The sequence below is a fragment of the Trifolium pratense genome, linkage group LG2 (genome assembly GCF_020283565.1).
Source record: "Trifolium pratense cultivar HEN17-A07 linkage group LG2, ARS_RC_1.1, whole genome shotgun sequence".
Classification (NCBI taxonomy): Eukaryota; Viridiplantae; Streptophyta; class Magnoliopsida; order Fabales; family Fabaceae; genus Trifolium; species Trifolium pratense.
The window spans coordinates 24,243,416-24,261,139 of NC_060060.1; the positions used below are offsets into that span (position 1 = coordinate 24,243,416).

General features: G+C 30.7%; 1 protein-coding gene across 5 annotated transcripts; it reads left to right on the forward strand.

Moving 5' to 3' along the window:
* Positions 1–8,509: 8,509 nt before the first annotated feature.
* Positions 8,510–17,396, forward strand: LOC123905066 (CSC1-like protein At1g69450). Of its 5 annotated transcripts, none has more exons than XM_045954690.1 (11): positions 8,510–8,618; positions 9,671–9,998; positions 10,329–10,484; positions 10,646–10,709; positions 11,100–11,306; positions 12,451–12,642; positions 12,761–13,056; positions 14,077–14,353; positions 14,546–14,818; positions 16,263–16,496; positions 16,911–17,396. In XM_045954690.1, exons 2-11 carry the CDS (start codon positions 9,718–9,720, stop codon positions 17,064–17,066), a joined length of 2,136 nt encoding a protein of 711 aa, XP_045810646.1. In that variant the 5' UTR covers positions 8,510–8,618; positions 9,671–9,717; the 3' UTR covers positions 17,067–17,396. The 5 variants fall into 5 exon arrangements, with proteins under 5 accessions (XP_045810646.1, XP_045810645.1, XP_045810647.1 ...); XM_045954689.1 differs by having other exon boundaries at positions 8,528–8,634; XM_045954691.1 differs by having other exon boundaries at positions 8,548–8,634; positions 9,674–9,998.
* Positions 17,397–17,724: the final 328 nt, after the last annotated feature.

Below are 17,724 nucleotides of genomic sequence, written 5' to 3' on the forward strand. Positions count from 1 at the left end.
GGTCAAATCGATTTGGAGGGTTCATCGGCATAAAGCCAACCCAGAGCCGAACAGGCGATCATAAAGAGTCAAAAGTACCACATGTGAAGAAAAGATGTTGAGCTGACTCAAACTCAATGCCTCCGCAACCAGACATGCAAAAATGAGCTTCCGAAGAGATAATGTCTCGCGTTACCAAATTTTCTTTCGGTGGCAACTTGTCTCGTAGGAGTCTCCAAGCACAAATTGACACCTTCAGGGAGCCTGTTTGTGCAAAATAAGATTTGCAACTGCATCTAAAGTAACTGGATCTTGTAACGTCAAAAGGTGGTAGGCACCACGAGATGAGTAACATGTGTCAGGGTCTAGCTGTCATCGCCATGAATCTGAAGATTGGGCCCGTAAAGAGAAATTCAAAAGTACGGACATTAAAAATTGATTTTCTACTTGTAATAGTTACTAGAGAGAGTATTATTTATCATAAATTTTGAAATAGATGTTATTAGTTTTGGAATAAAACATTAAATTTTAGAATTATTAATAAGAAAGTAATTTCATTGGTTTATGTGATATTTCAAAGTGTTCCATATAAAAATGACCGAAGGGATATATGATTAGTGAAGATACATTTTAGTCCCTTGTAGTTTTTTGTCGGACCAATTTAGTCCCTGACATTTTTAAAGCAAAGACAAACTAGTCTCTGATTTGATAAAATAGAGGGACTAATTTGCCATCAATATGAAAATATTAGAGATTAATTTAGATTTTATTTTTGTCGGGGACTAAATTTGATCGTCAGAAAATTACTAGGAACAAAAATAGTTATTCACTTATATATAATTTTTTTTCCAATAAAATGATGGGGTAAAAATGAAAAAAAAAATTATAAACTTTAAGCTATAAGGTAGTTGAATTAGCTTATATATAAGGTAGTAAAAACATTATTGATGACTCAATTTTTGTGAGATATTTAGACCCTTGGCATATGAATTTTTCCGGTCAATACGGTGATCATCATTAATATGATATTTTTAATTAGATTTTTAGTATTTTGAATTAAGCATACTAGGTGCTCTGTTTCGTGGATTTCACTTGTGAATCAATCAAAGAGTGTCTTTGAAGTACTCTTTAAGCATTATATTTATTTAAAAAGTAAAACATTTTAAATTCTAATAAATTGACCTCACACGAGTCTATATAATGTTGATAAAACTTACAATTTTTTTTTTTTTGAATCAACCAAAGAGTCACATATATTAATATAAAAGATACTCCCTATTAGTACAAGGCGTTCACAATGAAGAGGTTATACAAAAGTTCAATTACAACGAGAGCACCCAAAAAAGAAAAGAGGCGGTGCCTTAAAAAAGCATGTCATGTTGCTCCTAAACAAATTAAGGGATTCATATCCAACATGAAATGAAAAAAGAACAATAAAAAATCTTGAAACATGTTTTAAACCACCACCACACCTATAATTTAATATTATGAATCACAGAATCAGCATAAAAAACCTTCTGATTAAAAACTCGAACATTTCTAGCTTTCCAAAGCATTCAAATTGTCGCTAACCAGTTATCTTTGATCTTCAAAAAACGCAACTGAAGGCCACTAAAAATACGAACATGAGAATTAGCATTGTTGGAAAGAACACCTTGAATACTCAACTAGTCCCGCACAACACACCCTATAAAAGCCCTCATAAACAAAAAAACAAATGTGATAAAGCCTCAACACATCCACAAAACTTACGATTTAAAAAGCTTAAAATTTTTCAATAATTTAAACAAGCCATTCGTTGGAAGCAACGGCTGCAACTGTCATTGACCGATAGTTGGGACCTGGGAGCTAACAAGTAATATGAGTACAAATATTGAAAACTGTTATGAACAATTTCTAAGCATGAACAATAATATGGAAGAATAGATGAAGGAGAGAAAGAGAAGAGAGAATAGACTATTGTATTGTTCTATTCAATGTGTGTATTACATTGTAACAAAGAGGTCCTATTTATAGGACACAATTAGGGGACAAGAAAACCTACACAATAATGGACATTCATTACATATTATTCATAACACTCCCCCTTGAATGTCCATGAAGGATATTCTTTCTCTAAAAAAAAAACCCTAGTGAAGGAAAAAGAGTACATCATCATTTGTGTGTGAACTGCCTCATTAAAAACCTTACCAGGAAAACCCAGTGGGACAAAACCACGGTGAAGGGAAAAAGAGTGCAGAACATATTTATATCTCCCCCTCATAAAGACAATTATTATACATGAGATGAAAAATCAAATAATCTTCTGTACTAGCTGCTCCAAAGTTTTACTAAAAGTTGACTCTGTAGAAAATTCTGTCATATCTTCTTTATTATACTCTTCTCTAAATTAGCACTGCGTCTGATATTATCTTCATGTTGAGTTGTTGCAGGAACCATCATTTTGTAATAAAACAACGAATTTCTTGTATGTGTTGAATTACAATCCTCAACAAAAACATCTTCTCAACTTGCTTGATGTAGTGCTAAAATCTTCACATGATTAGATGATATTGTTGTTTCTTTAAAGTATAAATAATTCTATGTTTTGCTTTACTTCAATATTTGGGTTGGATGAATAGGCAAAAATAAAATACTACGAAATTATAGCAAATATATTAGTGAGCTTAATTGAATTAAGATATGGTACTTCAGGACCAATTCAAATTGTTCATCATTTTCTTGAGGCATGGCACATCAAATGACATTGCAACCATTTTTAGTATACAACAAATTAGATTTGTCAATGTCAAACTGTTTTAATACTTTTGCTATATAATCTTATTTAAATTATAAATTTAAATGAGAATATCTCATAAGCTCTTCGGGAGTCTAGATGATATTTTGTCATTAATATAAGTCTCGGATATAAATAATTCATTGTAAAATATAACTAAATCCTTCAGGGATCATCATTATCAAGTGAGCCAGTAAAATACGTTAAAACACATATTTCACATGAATTGAGTATTTCAGATGCTACTCAACTTAATTAATTTTTTGAATTCACTTCAGGTGAATATGCTTCTTGAAAATCAATGATTGACATTTATCAATATACTTGAATAACAATTCAAACTCTAAACATTTTGTTTTTATTATTTTTCTCTTGAAAACTTATTCATATCGATTTATCTCCATCTGCAGATGAAATGGACTACTGGTCCAAAAACATTTCGCTTTGCAAAGCTAGTTTAATTTTGTATCAATTGCGTCTATCTTATTTAGTCAATCATTTCATTGTCTATAATCCTTAATAGACTTTGATTTATGATCCTCATTGTCATTTATCACATATATAGCGCTTTATTATGTGCAAAAATATTGTCAACGTTGACTTCATCTCGGTTCCATCGTATTCCATTCATGACATAGTTTGTCGAGATCTCTATATTTTCGTAAATTACAGGTACCTGATAAGTTCTTATGGAACTGGAAAATTAATTATGTCAAATACTATTTTCATATCCTCACTCGGGTCATCTTTGTTTTTAGCTCCTTTTCTTATTTGAGGATTTTTATCTTTGGAACCGATTTTCTTACCATGCTTCACGCGTGGTTAGGAATCATTTGCAATATTAGATTGTCCAACAGGGACATTCATTTTTATTGGAGCATTAGCAGCTGTTGATTGATTTCATAAACTTTGCAAATGAGTTATCTTTTGAACTTCTGGTTCATATTGATTTCTAAGAGGATCAAAATAACAATTATTAATTTATTTCAAAACATTTCAATTGAACTTCTAGTTCATATTTTTAGCTGCTTATTATCTCCCCCTAATATTGGGAAAACTAATTCACCAATTGATAATCAGCACATAAAGCTGTAAAAAAATCTCCAATTATTGGCTCACTTTGGAGATTCATATAAAAATTATTTTCCCAATATTCTTTTACTACCCATTTAAATGCATTATATTGGAGCAATTGAAACGTACCCAACACATCCAAAAATGTTTATATGGGAAAATAGGTTTATAAACTAAAATTCAAATAAATTAGGGGAGAGCTTATGTATATAATAATTTGTTGGCATGATGCTATTCAATATCTCAACATACATGTTTGAGTGTTCCCAACTATAACTTAGAATGAATCTTCAGGTCCATTATTTTTTGTTTGTATGAACATATTTCACAAGATGTTTGGTATAAATTTCAATTAACATATGATATTTATCAAATATTTTCTAGAATAATATATATAAAACGATCTCTTAAAAATAATCTCACAAACATCTGGTTGTGAGTTTATAACAAACATACATGTGACCATTTAGTTGATGCATCAATTAAAATTTTAGGAATCTAATCGGTCCACATGATCGGTGTATTGATTTACAAATATCACCTTATATATATTCTAAAAAATAAAAGATGCGCATTTACTTAATTTATCAACTTCCTTCGGGAACTAGTAACACATAAAAATTATTAGATTGAAGAAACTTCAGGCCCTTCAATTCATATAAAATTATTTTATATTTCACATCATAATAGATACGGGATGACCCATCCGATCTTGCCAATTACAAACTTAATATAATTTAAATTGTAAACTTCTGGTTTACTTAAACATGTGCTTAAGTTACACTAATATCATATGTACACCACAAACTAGAGATAAAAGTTGATAATATGTCTCGTAATATAGAGATAAAATATCTCCGTCGTTTCTTGTTTCAATATGATATTCATTTATGTGAATATCCTTCGGTAACAAATTTCTTTAAGACTTAAAATATAAAAAACATTAGCAAAGTGCAACTTTGTTTCTCGATATAACAATGCATTGACTCTTCTGGAGTCTTCAATAATTTTCGTACTACCAAATATAAAATTTAATTTTTCATTAATAGTAGTATTTATGAATATTTTCAAGCTAAACAAATATGTTTCTACAAAAAAAATCTTTTCGGTGGAACACAATAAAAAATAGTAATAATTTATTTGTATGAGAATTAAACGAGTAAAAATAAAGTATAACAAAAAAAAATTTATGTGGATTTTAGTAGAATTAGAAATTAAAATATAGTAACAATTAAAAGATTTTAAAATTAAAATCAATCAATTGATTTAAATATGTAACCGGAATAATTAAAATCAGTTTATATTTACAAACTGTAACCGAATTATAATTATAAGTAATTAAGAAAATAATTGTATTCAAAGCTTAAGAAAACATAATCACCATAAAATAAATTCAAAGTTTAATGTATAAAAAGCTAAATGTAACTTTTTTCTTAGGCATATATTTCATAGGGAATAATAATCGTCTACCTCATAGTAAAATATAAAATAGATAGATAGAGATCTTACTAAGTTGTACATCGAGAAATAAAGTCGAATTATCATGTAAAAACTTTCACATTTCAATTGATAATTATTGAAATTGTACCAATCTAAAATATGATTAATCAAATATTTTTGAAATTATTTTCGTAAGTTTGCTACTTCAGGAGCATATTCAAGAGACATACATAATTGTTCTTTTAATTTTGGTCCAATTTATACTAAGATCAAATAGATCATATGGACTTTAATCATGTAAAAAAAAATTAGTTCTTCAGGAACTCAACAACAAATCTCTATTCAGAATGGCTAGAGAAAAACACAATTTTACAATCTTTCATAATATTGGTTAAGAAAATCCATATTCTTTGAGCAATCCATCAAAGATGCGCTAATATTAAAGCTTTAGCTTTTCAAGAACTATATCACAAGTGATCTTCATATGATGATTATAATAATCTTCATAATTTCTTCAAGAAAATTTTATTCTTTGAGCAATCATTCAAAGATGCTTCAATATTAAGGTTTTCCCTTTTTCTTCTTTAATTAGTTCTTCGGGAACTAGCTAATATCACATATATTTTCATTAGTTTTGCTAATTTGTCTACTTTTCCTTTTTTTTCTTTCAATTCTAGCGAGAAGCCGAACTTTTAAAATTAACACGGCCATGACTATTACCTCAACGATGGCCACAATTTTGTCCATGGTAATCGTGTGTTGCTACATTCACTTCCGGGAATGGAGTAACATCAATGGGTTGGACTTCATTCACTTCTGGGAATGATTTTTCATTCATTTATCATTGATATATACTATCATCAAATAATAAAATTAAGCAAATACTTAGATAAGCATAATAAACATAGTCAAATAAAAAAATTAATTCCAATTATTTTTTATTAATACTAATGTAATGTAACATACTGAAAATTTATAATGCAAATTAAATAGTAACTTAATAATAATTATAATGTAACCTATGTTATGAATAAGATTAATTAGTAACTTATTGAAAAAATAAAAATAAATTGGCATATAACGTATTGATAACAAAATTGGCATATGATATACATTTTTTATGTTTTGTACAATATAGAAATAAATAAATAAATCCATTGAAAATTGTAAATTGCCAAAATTTTATAAAAATTGGTAAAACTATCCTTTAGGGATGCATATGTATATTGAATTCTTCTGGAATTCTTAAGAAATAATTTGATTTTTCTTTTAAGTTCTTCAGGAACTATATAATATCGTTATAATGTAAGAATAATCCTTTATGCAATCCTCATAAGAATAATCCATATTCTTCGTTATATTATAATATATCTAATTTTACAATCCTTCATAGATGTATCCATAATGAATTCTTCAAGAATTCGTGGAGTATAATTGGTTTTATATTGTTCAAGAACTATATAACAGATCAAATCAGTTATTTATCCAATCCTTCAGGGATTGATGTTCATTTTACTTATATCTATGAATCTTCAGGATTCATATTTTAAAAGATATTTTACGGTACTTTTAGAAGCGTATGCTTATGAATCTTCAGGATTCATATTTTAAAAGATATTTTACGGTATTTTTAGAAGCGTATGCTTATGAATCTTCAGGATTCATATTTTAAAATTTCATCATACTATGAATCTTCAGGATTCATAATTCAAAAATTTCACTACGATACTTCTGGATCGAAGGTTTGTGAATCAATATAAAAAAAAACAAGAAGACAAAAAATTATCCGAAAGAATAGAATAAAAAAATCATGCATAAAATAAAATTGTCACTTCCCTTTGTTGATATACCTTTCTTGAAAGGGGAGAGACTATCGTGCTGATAACGTGTTATGAACAATTTCTAAGCATGAACAATAATATGGAAGAATAGATGAAGGAGAGAAAGAGAAGAGAGAATAGACTATTGTATTGTTCTATTCAATGTGTGTATTACATTGTAACAAAGAGGTCCTATTTATAGGACACAATTAGGGGACAAGAAAACCTACACAATAATGGACATTCATTACATATTATTCATAACAAAAACAATTTTTTTTTCTTTAATAAAGATGCCAATAATAAATCAATTAAACTTACCGACATGATATTCAAAACTTAAATAAGTTTATCACCAATCGCAAGCTATCACCTGTCAGTCACACACAAAAATAAAACCTCCATCTCTATCGAACTTAATTAGCTCATACGCTTAACTTTTTCTTATGTTTATTTTTAGTAAAATATATAAAGAAAATGCTGACTTTGTACACAAAAAAAAAATATGCTAAACTAGAATTTTAAGAAGTAAAAATAGTAAAAGTAAAATTCGTAATGTATTATGATGTTGTTTTCAATATAAAAATCTTACTTTTTTATTAGAATTTTAAATCTGTCTATTTTTTTTTTATAACATATTTGAAACTTATAGTTGTTTCTTTTGTGAGATACTATAGAAAATATCTCAAGAGCACTTAGATGAGATGACACAAGTCTCTTATAATTTAATGAAGGTCGTTGATTCGATCCTTGCCTTGAGCATGCGGTAGCCTTAAAATAAATAACATATAGAAAACATATTTCATGTTGTAATTGCGTTAACACACATACAATATTAACCGTCCAATTTTAATCAATGACTAGAACTATTTCGTGTACGTGTAATTTAAACTGTCTTATATAAAATTAATGATTGAGATCGATTACATCGTATAACTGTATGTTTTTTCTACCACATCAAATCCAGATCCTAATATATATTATTATTATTTTGCGGCATAACATATATTTATCATTAAGAACACATAGAAAATAAAATTATAAATTTAAAACTTAAAATTCATATATGAGGAGAAATGATAAAATGTAATTAAAAAAATAAAATACTTAAATGTTAGTTGAAATGAAATAAAGAAACAACAAATGTAATTTGGCTAATTAATTTTTTTTTTTTTGTTGACAAAACCAATATAATTATCTAATTAAGGACACATCTACAATGCCACTAAAAAAATACTACCTTCCGTCTTAAATATAAGCAAAAGTCAAAATATTTTTAGTTTAAATTTGAGCCAAATATATTTTGACTTTTCCTTATATTTAAGAGTGGAGCGAGTAATAAAAGAATTACATATATTAATTAATAAGAATAAAAAATATAAATTAGAAAAAAGACTTTTTGTTTTGGACTTGATAAATTAGAAAAAGACTTGAAGAATGGGAGATTCTGATTCAGTTATTTCACATGGACTCATATACATATACTTTCCTTTCTCGTCAGAGCTACTACTCCATACACACAGACACACGTAAGAAAGAAAACGGGTAATCTCTGTTCATTCATTCATTCATTAAGCGATTATCTTTCAATACTTTTCAGCTTCTTCTGTGCCTTCTTACTTTCTACTCAACTTTGCCATTTGAGTTAGTTAGTTAGTTAGTTGGTTAGCGCAACAAACAATCATACTGTGGAAAATTTTCTATATTTTGTAAGTTTCTCAATCTAGGTTTTTCATTTCACTTGTATTGCACTTGTTAACATCTATTTCAACACTTTTTCCACTTAAATTGGTTAGTTGCATATTTCACTAAATATATGTTTAGTTTCAATTTTGAATGGACTAGAATTGAAATTAGGTGTAAAATTGATACTAACTTGAAACTAGAAGTATATTTTGATGATTGGATCCACTTTTGGAGGAGTCGAAATTGATTTTAGAGGTTTAGAACTGTTTTTTACATGTTTGAATGTTCTCAAGTAGAATTGATTCTAACTTAAAGCTACAAATTGGATATTTGGATTCTAGAATTGATTTTTATACTCAAATTTATTGTTGAATTCACTTTTGTATGAATGTGTTCAAACATAAATCACTTTACCTTCAACTCAATTTTAGTCGGAATAAATTTACAAAATCAATTTTTGTCACTGCTAAACCAAACACACATAGCAGGAAAGTCAACCTACAATTATATAATAAAATAACTTAATTTATTGTCGAATAATCTCTTGAGTAGTTGATTGATTTTAAGAACTTTTCTTCTTGCTGTTAGAAAATTTTATTTTATCCATTGGTTTATAAAACATTGGTTGAATGATATCTTGAACTATGTAGCATCGACACTTCGGTTTGAAATTTTGCTACATTAAATTATTCCATTTTTTTTTTTCAAATTATTATCAATGTTGTGGTTTGTGTCTGTGGTAGTGCTTTGTAGATCTTACTAGGTTATGGAATATTCATCTTGTGATAAGTAGATAATGGACATCAATTGTGTTTTTTGCACGCATGATGATCAACTCAAATTTGAAGAATATTTGATTATGTTTTTCTCCACTGCTTGTTTTGTTTTGTTGCAGTAGCTCCGAGTCTTGCTTTTCGGTGTTTCTGAGATTTCCTTGGAAACATGATTGTGTCAGCTCTTTTGACATCTGTTGGGATCAACACAGCGTTGTGTGTGTTATTCATCACACTGTATTCTATATTGAGGAAACAACCAAGCAATTATGAAGTTTATGTTCCTCGCTTGTTGGTTAAAGGAACTTCTAAGAGGAGAAGTCATTTCAATTTAGAAAGACTTATACCTTCAGCAGGTTGGGTTGCTAAAGCCTGGAGACTTTCCGAGGAGGAGCTGTACTCATTATCAGGGTTAGATGGTGTTGTCTTTATGCGTATCATAACCTTCAGGTACTATAACTTTCATTAGGATATATCAGTTCTAAATTGCAGTATGAAACCACAATTGTGGCCACAATATAAATGTTTTAGATGTTTCTGCAACGGCAAGACAGCCACAATTGCGGTTGGATCAGCCGCCTTTTCTCGCAGTATTGAAGTTTTTATAGCGTAACCGCAACTGCAATTTACAACCATACAACCATGACTCTCATGGTTTTTGTAATTGTGTGCACAGTCCCTTTCAATATGGACTCCTTTTAAAACATAAAAAGGGGTAACTTCGTTTAAGCTTATCTTGTTTAGATTGAGTTCTTATAAATTATATACTTTTGGATGCAGCGTGAGAATATTTACTTTTGCTGGGGTTATAGGAATCTTTGTGCTTCTTCCAGTCAATTGCTGGGGAAATCAGCTAGAAGATTTTGATGTTGCTAACTTTACCAGTAACTCATTGGATGTGTTCACTATATCAAATGTAAACAGTGGCTCTAAATGGTAATACTACCTCAAGATTTTATTTGTTTTAAATTGAACTGTGCTTAGGGAACTTGCTTTAATCATAAGAGATTCTCAATTCAACATTTATCTTTTGTTGTTGGCTCATTATGGGATCAAAATCTTTACGAGATTGTTATCCTTTATTGTTTACTTTTCAGGTTATGGGTACACTTCTGTGCTGTATATGTTGTCACTGGATTCATATGCGTACTCCTTTTTTATGTAAGTCCCTAAGAATAAGACCTTTTTGAGATTTTTCCTTGTTCCTTTTTATAGGATTCCTTTCACATTTTTATTAATTATTTCTTTACCAACATACCCCGAATTATGTTACATTTTTGTCTTGTACATCTTGTAATAACTACTATGATGTTACATCTCTCTCCTGAAGAGTAAACTAGTAAAACAATATCAGTTGTTAACAAACTTAATACCACTACCAATTATCTTAATTCCTGTGATTTAGTCGACAGTCTCCTATATTTAGACACAGTTCTAGTATATACAGTTCTTCTCAAGTTTCTTTATTAATTGAAATATATTAGATATAGCTCATGCAATAAACTAACATTGAACAACTTACTCATTTCTCAATATTATTTCAATCTTCAGGAATATAAACATGTATCTTCTAGAAGAATTTCTTACTTTTATTCAGCCAAACCCCAGCCTCATCACTTCACCATTTTAGTTAACAGCATTCCCACTTCTTCTAGCAGCATTAGTGACAGTGTTGACAGCTTCTTTAAAGAGCTTTATCCTTCTGATTATTTGTCACATGTGGTTGTTCGTCGTACAAGCAAAATCCGAAGTCTCCTGGTAAGGATTATGTTGAATTTTAATTTCATTTCCTGATAAACAATTTTCTCCTCTATATTTTACTTTTTCTTGGAAACCTTACTTTTATTGCATAACACCTTATTAAGAATGGTTGATGAAAGGAAGAATTTGTGAGATAGGATGGATTTGTGAAGTTGTTTACACATTTGAGAAAACCAGATTGTACATTTAACTCATTCCATTACACATAAATAACATAATTCATGCCTGATTTCCAATCATGACCAGGAAATATGGAATTACTGAGGTACCCCTAAGTTGAGTTTATAAAAAAATTACTATTAATTGACAACTTCCTAATCCTAGTAAGCAGAAACTCTAAATAATCACATTCTATTTGGATTTATGATAGATTATTCCAATCAGCCCTGTGATAATCATAGATATATACAAGAATATTGAAGTCGTTTGGTCTCTCAAAATTCAGCTTGATTGGTGCTTGTATTTTCTGCATCAGTCTTTCTCTTAATCTGAATTGTTGTAAAACAATCTACCTATTTGCTTTCCACCTAATGTTACTATTTTTTGTTTCCTTTTGAATCACTTTTGAATTTTGATATTTAGGTTCCATTTGGATTATCCTACTTGAATTTATATACTGACATAATCACTTGAGAGAGAGAGACTGTTTGGGAGAGCTTATGGAAGCAACTTATGAATATCCATAAGCTGTTTTTAGCTTATTTCCATAAGCTCTCTAGGATAACTTATGATAACAGTTTAACTTTTTTGTTATAGAAATAGCTTTTACATAGCCAGTTATGTGATAAACGCTTAATTAAGGTGATTATCCAAACAAGGAAAACATCATTGTGTTGTTAAGGTGTGATTACGGATCACTGTTGAAGAGGGTATGAAATGTGATTGGGCTATTTCATGAGAAAATTTTGTTCCTAAATGAAAATTCCTTGAGACAATTCTAATAATCAAAGTCTATCTAGTACCCACTACTCAAGCAACACACATAGTAATTTTGACATCTGTGTTCGTTCAATCATCTTTTCAATGATATGTATACGGTGGGTGAGATGTTGATCAAATTTAAGTGCTTTAGTATACTATTTCTGTTTTAATTTGAAGAATTATGCAGCTCATTTCCTATCTTTTAATTTCCTCATTCTAGAATGATGCGAACAATATGTATAAAAGGGTTGCACAATTACAACCGGATCCCAATAAGCAAAAGATTAAGAATGGAGCCATTTCTCGACTTTTTGGCCGAAAAACTAATCACATAGAGCGCTACGAAAAGATGTTAGAGGAAATTGAGGAGAATGTAAGATTGAGACAGTCAGAGGCTTCATTGACAGGAGAAGTATGTGGTAATCTTTGAATTTTAAAAGAAAATTTTAAAATTAGTATACCAGCTTCCTTTTAACTATTTGAATTTTTCATGTCTTGGCATAAAGTGCATGCTACTAATATACAAGTAGGCTCGAGCTGCATTTGTATTCTTCAGGACTCGTTTTGCTGCTGCAGCTGCTTTCCATTTGCAGCAATCAGTCAATCCAACACAGTGGACTACTGAGTTGGCTCCAGAACCTCGTGATGTTTACTGGCCTTTCTTCTCGGAATCGTTCATACGAAGATGGATTTCTAAGTTGGTGATTTTGCTTGTGTCTACTGTTTTCACTATTTCGTTCCTTGTACCGGTAGTATTCGTACAAGGGCTTACCAACTTGAGTCAATTGAAAACTTTGTTTCCCTTCTTGACAAGTATTCTAACCATGTAAGTTAACTTGATTTATTTGTTTCTTATTTGTTAATTCATAACTCATATCTTGCCTCTCTTCTCTCCCCTCCATTCATGGTCTCATGATCTTGATTGGGATCTTATGCACAAAAAGAAAAACATTTAGAGTTGCATGAGAATTAGGTCAATCATTGATTAGGAGACAAGTTGGTGATCGTAGGTTTTATATTTCAATGATTACATGTGTAGTACATTATGGAAATTCGAATATCAGTTAGTTCCAATAAGTAATAATTGATGCACATTGGGGAATAATACAGTACAAATAATAATTGAATTACAACATAGTTTTTTATCCTGTCTTCTATTTGGTGATGCACAGCATTAGTAGTTTTGAGGGAAAGAAATGAAAGTGCATATTGTAGGAGGAGGGTTGAAGGAGAGAAATTGATTTAGTGAAGAGAAGAGGAGTACGAGATGAGATCGCAGGGATCGGGCTATAAGGAGAGGAAAAAAAGTGTGGGATATTTTAGACTTTTGGATGTTTTTCTTCAAACAAATATTTGACTCATTGTTTATAGTGTAACAAATTTTAAGACCTTTGTCATGGGATCCACGTCCTCTAAAGTGAGCAACTCACTTTAGAAGTGTAAAGTGAGTATTCTCAACCATTGATTGACAAATGAAAGGCATATATTATAATTACATCAAAACAAATCATGAATCTGTTGAAATAACAGTTGATTTTCTTACTTTACACTTTGCTCACTTTGGAGGAGCCAAATTCTTTGATGTCATGTGCTTCATCGTTTGTTTATTTCTTTCCAATCACTATTGTTAATAGTTTTGTGTTATCCAATTCTTTATTATTTAGAAGGAAAAAAATGCACCCTATTAAGCATAGAGCAAATGAACATGTCAATCTAGGTAGTGAAATTCGTTCTAACTATCATTTTGGTGTTACCTAACATTGTTCACATGATAGCTTTGGCTTGTTGTTCTGTTTTTCAAGTTGTCAATGCAAAATCTCTGACCCTTTTGTGAATATGCTTACAGAAAATTTGTCAGTCAGATAATTACCGGATATCTTCCCAGTCTAATTCTTCAGTTGTTTCTGCAACTGGTGCCACCTGCCATGGAGTTCCTGTCCACTATTCAAGGATACATCTCACATAGTGATATAGAAATGAGTGCAACTACTAAAGTGTTGTGGTTCACAGTATGGAATGTTTTTTTTGCGACTGCATTTTCTGGGTCAATTCTTTCTATGACGTCTGTCATCCTTAATCCTAAGGTCATTCCTGGAAAGTTGGCAATTGTGGTTCCCGCACAGGTTAGACACAATGTTTCTCTCCAACAACAAATTAATCTGAATATTCTAACAATGTAAACAATATTCTTTTGATGAATACATTAGAATTTAGTAGAGGTAAGATAGGATTTGAAAAATCTAAACGCCAATTCATAATAATAGTATTTTCTCATTTCTGTCTTTTTTATGCAATTAAATTTTGTTTGATTGTAGGCATCATTCTTTATTACTTATGTTGTAACGTCAGGATGGACAAGTGTGTCATCAGAACTGTTTCGTATATTTCCTTATATTTTGAATTTGATAACAAGGCTATTCAAAAGTCCGGATGATGAATTTGAACTTCCATATATGCCATACCACAAGGATATTCCAAGGGTCCTTTTCTTTGGACTTCTTGGTATTACATATTTCTTCCTAGCTCCACTAATTTTACCGTTCGTCTTGGCCTACTTTTGTCTGGCATACATCATTTACAAAAACCAGGTAAGCATTTATTTGAGGTTTTTTAATATCTATCTATTTCTTGAAGGGTCTCTGATTTTGATGAGCTTATTTTATGCCAATGTTGAGTTTGTACCCTTCTTCTGCCAATAAAAATAAGGGAGAAATATGTTGGAAATCCTTAAAACCATATCTCCAATATAGAAAGTGTTCAAGTTGTACAATATTTTCTGAGCCTCCACCTATTGGTTTAAGCTTTTGGGTTAAATTATTTCTTAATACGGTGTGAATGCTTCTATGGCCAAATATATGAATTCTATCGTTGTTGCATTTGTTCTTTATAATTAATTAAAAATTTAGTCTCCAAGTAAAGTGGGAATATCATCCATGCTTCAATAAATTTAGTCTCCAAATAAAGTGGGAATATCATCCATGCTTCAATAAAAAGGGATCTAGGTGAAGATGGGTGTTGGTATTACAATCATTTATCCGTGTACTCCTAATAGCTAAATTTTAGTGTGGGTTGGTATTTTGTGTAGTTGATATTCTTGGGTAGACCTGCATGATGATTTGGCAAAAACCCAACAATGTGGTCTGTCTTAGAGTGAATGGAGATCCTTCTTAATTACTGTTCAGAGTCTCAGTTGGTGAAATATGGCTTGAAAATATACTTATAAGTGAGAGACATCCCTGACCTTACAAGTTGGTTTTGTAGGGTTGAGTTAAGTCAAATTTAAAATTTAAAATAGTATGAGAGCAGCTCTCAGAGAGCCTATTCAAGATCCGTTGGGCCACCAGCTTTTGGGCTACTTGGGTCATGCTCCAAATGTTTAGGCCTAGGCATGACATGGCTGTGTGTTGAGATTTCCATATTGGATGAAATATGACCTGAAAATGTGTTTATAAGTGGGGAGGCATCTCACCTTACGAAGTAATTTTGTAGAGTTGAGTAACTTATATCTATCCAGAATGAGTGAAGAAATTTGATAACATTTATTATGAACCCAGTCGACTGAAAATTTGAAAAATAAATTTGGTTGTCATCTGATCAAAAGGACAACCTTGAACTACAATATTAAGCACTAAAATAATGGTCAAGCTTCTTTCTCATGCTTTGTCAATTCATGCTATATAGTGAAATGTTGGAGTATACAGTTTAAAATTAATAATATTGATGTATACTTTTGGATAGTTGAGTGATAACACAAGATAGAAGACATTACTTTCACTCAGAAATTGAATGGATTTGATTGAAGATAAATGAGAGATGTCTAAGATCAGAAATTTGATTTAAATTTTGCGTAAATGAAATATTTTTCAACAACCATTGGTTGTGCTTGTGCGACGAGGATAAAGTGTAAAAAGTAATAAATTTTGATTGCCTTGAGGAAATTCCAAACTATAATGAAGTACCATATATAGTAATTTTATCCACGAACTTCTGTCTATATGAGTTTCACTGATACTCTGCCTATGTATTATGCAGTTTATGAATGTATATGCACCAAGGTATGAAACTGCAGGAAAATTTTGGCCTACTGTGCACAATTCAATGATATTTTCTCTAGTACTCATGCACATCATTGCGGTGGGATTTTTTGCATTGAAAAAACTCTCCCTAGCATCTAGCATGACGGTTCCTCTACCAATCCTCACGCTTTTATTTAATGAGTACTGCCGCAAAAGATTCCTACCGATATTTGTTGGATACTCTGCAGAGGTACATTTCAAATCAAGAAAGCAACTATAACCTAAATGTTCAGCAGTTTGTTTCGATTGACTTATTTGAACTTACACTTGTGAGACTGTTTGGCAGAGCTTATGAAACAGCTTATGACATGTTCATAAGCCATTTTCAGCTTATTTCTATAAGCTCTCCATCAGATTCATAGCTTATGAAAACAACTTATAGCTTATATGAAAACAGATTGACATATATACAAGCACTTATGCTATAAGCGCTTAATTAAGCTGCTTTTATTCAAACAAGGCTCAAATATTTTCCCAATATCAAACCCCTATAACATAAAATAAAATGAAACAATTCTCTTCTCTCTGAAAATCATAGAGTTGTAGCATTTTCCATTTGATATTGATCTGTTAGATCTAATTTTGATTCTTGTTTGTTTTTCAGACTTTGATAAAAAAGGACAGGGAAAACCAAAATGATCCTACAATGACCGAGTTTTACAACAATTTGGTAGATGTTTACAAAGATCCTGCTTTGGTTCCAATTCAATACTCATCAAACACCAACAGTCTTTCCAGTCCCCTTATATCTTCAGCTTAATGCTGAGACACAATGTATTCGATAATCAAGTTTTTTGTTTTTGCTCTTAATTGTATGTGATTGAACATTCATATCTCAAGAGCAATGGAACACAAAAGATGTTTGTATATTGCATTGTATTGTATGCCTGCCTGTGAAAATAGAGAAATAGTTCCAACATTGTGGCCATTCTTTCTTAGATGGAGAACTACATGTAGGAGTCAAGTAAGTTATCTTTTGCTTTTCACTCTTTAATTTGCTTCTACATCTTGAGTTTATTTAATTGTGAATGTAATAAGTCAGAACCAAAAATCATACTCAATTGATAATTGACACATTTTTTGCCTGAAATCTTTTTCTGAACTGTCACGTATTTTCGAACATCCTTCGTGCAGAATTATCGGCAGTATAGCATGGTTTAATTTTGGTTTGGGGGTTGGATATTAAGGAGTCTTGGTGCTATTCGAATTTTAAGACAGTTATTAAGTTACTAGCTGAACCCGTTAATGCATGACACCACTATGCATCTATCATCCATAAAATTAGGATATACTCGCTAAAGATTGGAGGGTTCAAGTTGTTCATATCCTTAGAGAAAGAAATGTTTGTACAGATTATCTAGCTAAACTTTGGTGCTCGCAAGTCGCAACCTTGAAGTTTTTCTCCTATAACCACCCCG